We start from the raw sequence: 8,410 nt of genomic DNA on the forward strand, positions 1-8,410 counted from the left end.
GAAGGGGCAAAATAGGGTATCTTTTTTGAGGAATAGAGCAAAAGACAAATATGAAATTCTTAAGGACATACAGTTTCCTTCCAGATCAAATTTGTATTAATAAAGTAAGTAATTTATTGATATCAACTTGTTTCAGTGTTTATTTTTCTCCCCATGTCATCTTTTCTTCTACTTCAAGATACACAGTAGATTCATTTGCTTCGTAATACTCCATTTACTTAACATGTGTTAATTAGTTAATTGCTATGCATTCTTCTAGGCTCTGGGTATACAAAGGCAGATATGCTTTACTCTCCAGCCTCAAAGGACATATTGTAATAGGGGAGAAGGAAAAAACAAAATCAAAATATTAAGAGTTTCATAAGTGGTAGCCATAGAGTGTGGTGGGAGCTCTAAAAGAGCATCAAAACTATAAGGTGAAGTTTCTGATTACTTGAGCCTTCGAGGATTACTAAGAATTTGTTGGATGAAACAAATTAAGAGTATAGAGTTGGGCAAGAAGGGATGATGTCCCAGGAGGATGGACCGGAATTTGTAACAGCATGGTAATATTTTCATAGGAAAACATTTCTCATGTCAATTCTTCTTAAAGTAGGACCTGTTCTGTCCAAGTTGGTGACTCTGTGAAACTTTCTCTTGACTTTTTTGCTTGTTGTTGTTTCCTTGGTTTATAATTTAAATCCATAGGTCTTATGGTATATATGTTATTTTGAAGAGAGAGAAGGTAAATTAAAAAATTGCATAAATGTGAATATACCAATACTATGTAGAATCTGTCTACCACTCTCTTGGGATGTAATAGGGCATATGTTTTATGAAGTAATTGTTAGATGCATATACATTAATGTAATAACCTAATAATATTGTGTTGAAAGGGCTGAATTGTGGGAATGGAGTATTAAATTGAAGTGAGAATGGGATGTTAAATTGGGGGTACAAGCCACCTGAAAGGATTAGAGAGAGCAATACTTGGAGCTCAGATAGGGCCAAGAATAATTACTATTCCAATCAGCCAGAATGGAAAATTTCATAATTCTTGGGGTATTGAGTAGTGTACTCAGAAGACAAAAAAGATCCCTGGTGGTGCAGTGGTTAAGTGCTCCGCGACTGACTGAAAGGTCGGTGATTCGAACCCTGCAGCTGCTCTGCAGAAGAAAGATGTAGCAGTCTGCTTCCGTAAAGATTTACAGCCTTGGAAACCCTATGGAGCAATTCTACTCTGTCCTATGAGGTTGCTAGGAGTCAGCATTGACTCTATGGTAATGGGTTTAGTGGGGGCAAAATTAGCCTTAGAATAAATGTTTAACAAAGCCTAAAGCATGACTGGAAAGGATCAAACTGTTTCCAAATAACTACATCCCAGGAGAAAGTTCCGTAATATTTATAGGAATACAAAATATCCAGCACCCTCGTTGTTGTTGCTAGGTGCCATTGAGTCAGTTCCAACTCACAGCAGCCCTGTGTACCACAGAACAAAACACTATCTGGTCCTTGCACCATCCTCACAGTTGTTATGCTCGAGCCCATCGTTGCAACCACCGTGACAATCCTTATTGTTGAGGGTCGTCTTCTTTTTTGCTGACCCCTTAATTTACCAAGCATGATGTCCTTCTCCAAGGACTGGTCTCTCCTAATAACATGTCCAAAGTGAGATGAGGTCTCACCATCCTCACTTCTAAGGAGCATTCTGGCTGTACTTGAAGAAGTACACTGAAATCCAGCACCCAGGTATCCACTCAGAAATTACCAGGTGTGCAAAGAAGCAGGAAAATATGACCCATAATAAAGAAGAAGAACCAATAAATAGAAACAGGCCCAGAAATGACACATGATATAATTAACGGACAAAGATGTTGAAACAGTTATAGCTATATTCCATGTGTTCAAGAAACTAGAGGAAAGACTGGATATGTTAAGCAGAGACATGGAAGAGGTAAAAGGATCTAATTCAAGCTTGCAGAAATTAAAACTATAATGCCTGAGATGAATAATACACTGGTTGAGATTAACAACAGAAGAAATGGCTGAAAACTTTCCAAATATGATGAAAACTATAAATGCACATATTCAAGACACCCAATGAGCCCCAGGCACAAGAAATACAAAGAAAAATACAACAAGGCACAGAAAAGTGAAATCACTTAAAATCATTTAATAAAGAGGAAATCTGAAAAATAGCCAGAGGAGAAAAAACACATTACATACAGAAGCACAGATGAGGGTGATAGCAGTTTCTAATTACAAATAGTGTAAGCCAGCAGATAATGGGCAACATCTTTTAAGTACTGAAAGAAAAAACTGTCAACCTAGAATTCAATACTCATCAAAAATTTGTCTCAAAAAGGAAGGTGAAATAAAGCCTTTTCCACACGTACGAAAGATGAGGATTAGATGAAGCAAATCTAATTATTAATTGTTGCCCGATTAGGGTCTGTGCCCTGGAGCAGTCGAGCCATTGAAACGTACTTCAAGTCAGAAGGAGTGAGAAGGTTTATTTAGGAGGTGTCCACCACCAGTGATCCAACAGTAGTAATGCACACCGTCTCTGTGGGATCCCAAAAGGCAATTTTATGTGAGGGCTTATATATGATTTTTACGAGGGTTAAAAGTGTCTTTGTAGCCTGCAGGTGGCATGGCCGGAGGAATTATTCATTACAAGATAATGACAAGAAACTCTTTTTTGGACTTAGAGTCACATGCTGGACATCTCCTTATTAGGCTAAAGATATACACTTCAAACATCCGGGCTCTTAACCTCCCTGTGGAGGGGTCATAAGTCACAGGTGGTCAGACAGAACAAAACAAAGTTATTAGCATCAGATCAAAACAAAGAACAAAGTTATTAGCATCAGATCAAAACAAAGTCATTAACAGAGGTATGTGGAAAGGAGAAGGCAGGGGAAGGAGAAAAACTTACAGTTCATCATGGCATTAGTTATGTCAAGCTCTCAGTTGCCCATTTTGAAAAGGAGAAAACATGCTGGGGAGTATTAAAAAAAGAAAAGAACTTTTAGGATCAGATTAATAAAACAATTAGATTTACTGCTCCATGGGATTTCTAAGGGGTGTTTGGTAGATTCGAACTGCTGACCCTTTGGTTAGCTGCCAAAGCTCTTAACCACTGTGCCACTAGGGCTCTTGTTTTTTTTTTGTTTAATTGTTAATACTGTACCTCAAACACAATTCTTTTGGAATTTCAGGTGACACAGGAAGAAGGACAGCAGTTAGCACGGCAACTTAAGGTAACATACATGGAGGCTTCTGCAAAGATTAGGATGAATGTAGATCAAGCTTTCCATGAGCTTGTCCGGGTGATAAGGTAAGTAGAACACATTCTAGAAGTTTGTTTCAGTTCATTCGATTTGAGCAGGTAAACTGGGCGTTTTAAAACCATTTACTAACAACAACAACAACAACAAGATTACCTTTAAATGTTTTTAGTAAGAAAGGGGAAACTATGTGATTCTGTTCTTAAGGGTTAAAACAAATGGTATATTAAAAATTTTAATTGATCTAAACTTTGACTTAAAGCACAATAAAAATTAAAAAAAAATTTTAATTGAGTACATACCATATTTTAGGCACTTTCTATATGTAAAACCTTACTAAATTATGTTGGAGTAGAAGGTAAACAGGAATTTTCAGAAGAATAATGCAGCTTCCAGAGGTAGCACCGGTGTGATGATCGTGGTGGTAACAGCTAACATTTGTGTGGTAATCTGCACCAAGTACTGAGCAAAGTGCTTTATTTGCATTATTGCATTTAGTCCTCATCACAACCAAATAAGCTAAATGGTATTTTTTGTCTGCGCTTTCAGATGAGAAAGCTAAGTAACAAAAGAGGTTAAATGATTTCAAGGCTTGGGCATGTTAATAGACTTGAATCCAAATCTCTCTGATTCTGAAGCTGGTGCCCTTTGCCTTGCTTCTTGCCCAGCTCCTCCCAGGATAAGAGGCAGTAGAAATTGAGCAGCCCCACAAGGAGTAGAATACAGTATCCCAGACTACAAAAAATTCTCTGTTAGGTGGCCTAGGAAACGCCTGTGGTTCAGAAAGCGTTAGTGGATTCCAGGAAGTTTGAGGTGATGGGCGAGGTCTGCTGGGGTTATATAAATAAATGTATGTGAGAAAGATGAAGTTGCTTTAGTGGTCATTCTTTTTTGTAGGCAAAAGAAGTAGTGAAGATGATAGGTAACATACATGGAGGCTTCTGCAAAGATTAGGATGAATGTAGATCAAGCTTTAGTCGTTTGTTACAAATTGTAGTCCTGTTTTAAACAGCCGATAAGCCAGTGCCTTCTTAAAATAATTTTTACTGCCTCTTTGAAATATTTTGTCCATGGTTTTGATCCTTAGAACCTATGCGTGTCCATTAATCAATCAGGAGTGAGGAAAGGGGTAGAGAAGGCTTTTTTATGCCAGGCACTATCAGGCATTTAAATATAACAAGATGTTTAATTCTCATAACAACTGTGAAAGGTAGGTTTTTATTCCTTTCTAAAAGTCTGAGGCTCAGAGATGTCAACTAACTTCTCTAATACTGACTTCAGGCTAATAAGTGGCAGAACAGGGGTAAGAACTGTGTGCCTAGTAAGGGTAATTTTATACTGTATTCTAGTGATAAAAGTTAATTCATAAGAATACCTTGTTGTTAGTTGCCATCGAGTGGATTCTGGCTCATGACGACTCCATGTGTGCAGAATGGAAACGCTCCATAATGTTTTCAAGATTGTAACCTTTTGGAAGGAGATTGCCAGGCCTGTCTTTTGAGGAGCCTCTGGGGCTGGGGGTGTTGAGCTTACCAGCCTTTTGGCTAATAGTCAAACACTTAACCATTTGTGCCACCCAGGGACTCCAAGTATACCTTAGAGTCACAGAATTTCATATGGGGAAGGGAGCATAGTAGTTAACTGAGCTTCAGCGTCTCATCTGATTCAGGACAGTCCTGTTAAAGCAACTCAGACAGCTCTGCTTATTTTGGTATTGAAGCTTTTTTTTTTTTTTGGCAGAGATTTGCTTTGATTCCCTAGTTAAAGTGTAGCGTTGAAAAGCATATGCACTTAAACTAGACTTGTCCAAAAATAATCTGCATTTGTAATCATAGATTGCCAAGAAGGCAATTATATTTAGATTTTTCTATCTTACAGGAAATTTCAAGAGCAAGAATGTCCCCCTTCTCCAGAACCAACGCGGAAAGAAAAAGACAAGAAAGGTTGCCATTGTGTCATTTTCTAAGAACCCCATGAGTTTTAGCTACCAACTGCCAGGAAAAGCCCTCATCTTCTTCTCTCCTTACAGTTTACATCATGTTGGTACCTTTCTAGCCTTAGACAAGCAAGTCTTATACATGATCACCGTGTTAGCCTTAGACCAAGAAGCTGGCTAATCCTTTCTGTGAAGCTAATACTATGGTCATTTCAAGACAAATTTAAAGGAAACACTAAGGCTGCTTTTAAGATTATCTGATTCCTTTAAAATACATATCTATATATACAGACACATTCATTGTTTTAAGGGCTTACATTTTAGTAGGGGTGAATCAGTTTTGGAACCTAAGCTGTTTGCCAAGCTGAAGTCATAGGTTGTGAAATAATTTTTAACTTCTGGAATCTTAATGCCCACTGTTACTGTAAACAGAAACAATAGGGAATTTTTTTAAATGTGAATTTTTGCCCACCATAAAAGTTTTTGATGTCAGCTTTAACCTTAAAACACTGAATTGAATCACACAAGTGAGACATCTCAGATCTTATTGATACTACAGCTTTTGTTTTCCAGTGGCCAAAATCCAAAATGGCTATTGTGTTTATGAATTAAAAACTCTTATAAAGCCTTTATTATTACTCCTGTTCTTGAATATGATGATTTTCTATGTGGCCAAATATCTGTGGGCTCATTCTGAACTTAGGCATTTTATTATTCTTGTTTTTTAATTTAGCTCTTTTCACAGCTATGTTGAGGGTAAAAATTAATAATTTCTGTCTGTCTTCCTTTTCAAGTGTTTCTGGGTAAGGGATTCAAAAAAACTAAAACTGTTTTTTGTTTGATGTAATATAAAATATGGAATTGATCTTTCCGGGGTCAGAGATGATTAATGTTTTTGCTATATACTTTTATACATTATTTTCTTATCAAACTAGGTAACAAGTATTTTTATATGTTTGTAAGCAAATATGCTTTCTCAGCATACCTTGTGTATATGTAAAGATAAGTATTTAATTCTCACTGTTCACTTTTAACTGACAAAGAACAAAAATGCGGAAGCTACAGAAACTGTGGTAGAACTTTACTTGCTGTTCTGGTCCTGGTTGTACCCATGTTTGGCCAGTCACATACCTACTCGAGAGACCTTCCCTATAGAGTCCAACTTTTAGGATGAGAATCTGAAATCACTTTTAGTATGCCCTAGTAGATATTGATTGTTATATCAAGTATTAAATGTAAAACTCTTAATTGTCAATTAGTGTAACTGTGGATGGCTTCTGATTTTGTTTTTAATTCTGTGGATTGTGTTTAAACAATTCAAAAGTATGTTTCCTGATTTTGAGATACTAAGTGGTATTGCACAGTTGTCACTTTATTGAATGTGTCCAACAGTCCCATGAAGTTTATAAATCATACCCTTGTATAGCTTCAGGTGCTAGAATTAAAATTGATCTGTTATCACAAGATGATGCTTGGTCACTCATTTTGTTATATTGATGGGTTGTAGAAGGAATGAGTGGGGGAAACTTATTTCGGTAGCTATATATATATATATATATATATATATATATATATGCCTTTTCCCCTCAAATGCCTTACGGCTTGAATCTAAAAATTGGCATAGTTCATTTGGCAGGTAAACTTGAAGTGAAATAGCTTGGTGTTCTTGGTGAGTTTTTTGAGTGTCTCCTTAAGTCACTGTTGAACTTTTTCTGTGAACTGCTATTGACAGAGAAAACCAAAAAAAAACAAAAAAACAACAAAAAAAAACACTGTGCCCGTTGCCGTTGAGTCGATTCCAACTCATAGCTGGAGAGAAGAGGGTGGATATGTACCCACACATCCTACTGTGGATGAAGCCTAAACCAGCTGAATCAAAACACACATTACATGATGCACAGATTACATGATGGTCTCTGAAGTATAGTCTTTCTTTTCCATTTTGCTCCCACCATTTTTTTTTTTTTTTCCATTCCAGCCAGAGACTTTTTTTTGGACCAGAAATTAAATATTACACTACTTCTAGAAATCTGTCTTAATTCAGTGCACTTGGAATAATACCCAAACCCCTTGGCATAGCATACAAGGAAAGCCCCTCGCAGGATCTCCTGTCTTCCTACATCTCATTTACATTCTAGCTGGTTTGTTTTCTTAACACCCTTAGTACACATCAAGTATTTTCCAAATCAGTTATCTCACTCAACTCTCCAGTTAGCCATTTTATTCTTTAAGTGTTTGCTTAAATGGCACCTCTTTATAGAGCCCTGTTTGACCACCCGTTCTACTGTCATACTTTTCTGGGTATATACTTCATGACACCTGTGATTATTTTGTTTCTCTTGTCTGACCCCCACCTTAGCATCTTAAACTCTTTGAGGGCAGAACCATTTCTATTGTGTTTACTGCTTTACCCATACTGCCTGGTATATAGGTTGTACAGGAAAACCATTTGATGGATGAATGAATGATTTCAGAGAAAGATGATGAAGCCTGAACTGCAGTAATATGGGGGAAGGAGACTGAAGATTAGATGTATATCCAAGAAATGTTTGGGTCTCCAAAGCATCAAGTTGGGGTGACCAGGAAGGTGGTAGTGCTGTTAATTAGCACAGGCAGCTTTCTAGTGAGAGAAATACCTGATGTTCTGGCAGTTACATACAGAGTTAGACCTGGAGACATTTAGGAATGGGGATTGGACCGCAAAAGAAGCTAGGGCTAGAAGTGCAGATTTGGAATTTGTTTTGAGCTGATGATCGAAGAGGTTAGAGCAAATAACATCTATTAGAAAGTGTGTTTGAGAGAAGGTCTAAGGGCAAAACTTTGGGGGAAAAAAAACTTAGGTGATAGAAGATTAAGAGGTACCAACAGCCAAGGGCGGAGCCCTGGTGGTGCATTGGCTAAGAGCTTGGCTGCTAACTAGAAGGTGGCAGTTCAAATCCACCAACTGCACCATGGAAGCTCTGTGGGGCAGTTCTACTCTGCCCTCTAGGGTCGCTATGAGTCGGAATCGACTTGAGGGCAACGGGTTTGTTTGTTTGTTTGTTTTTTAAATAGCTGAGGGAAGCAGCCAAAACTGAGGAGAACCAGGAAACTGCATTGTCAAAGAAGCCAAGGGAGTGGTCTAAAGCATTGAATGCCCTGCAGAGGATGGGAGCTAAGAAGCAGAAACGATTGCTAAGGGGTTGCTGATTTTGAGAGATTTGTT

The 8,410-nt window shown here is 37.7% G+C and overlaps 1 protein-coding gene across 4 annotated transcripts in view; it reads left to right on the forward strand.

Annotated features, from left to right (window-relative positions):
- Positions 1-6,669, forward strand: part of RRAS2 (RAS related 2) — a 76,959-nt gene extending 70,290 nt beyond the window's left edge. For all 4 annotated transcript variants that reach the window (XM_064288389.1, XM_023550822.2, XM_064288391.1 and 1 more), the window contains 2 exons: positions 3,201-3,319; positions 5,148-6,669. In XM_064288389.1, coding sequence (XP_064144459.1) covers positions 3,201-3,319; positions 5,148-5,235 — 207 coding nt within the window. In that variant the 3' untranslated portion in view covers positions 5,236-6,669. The remainder of the gene's footprint in view (positions 1-3,200; positions 3,320-5,147) is intronic.
- Positions 6,670-8,410: the final 1,741 nt, after the last annotated feature.

The sequence above is a fragment of the Loxodonta africana genome, chromosome 7, assembly GCF_030014295.1.
Source record: "Loxodonta africana isolate mLoxAfr1 chromosome 7, mLoxAfr1.hap2, whole genome shotgun sequence".
Lineage (NCBI taxonomy): Eukaryota > Metazoa > Chordata > Mammalia > Proboscidea > Elephantidae > Loxodonta > Loxodonta africana.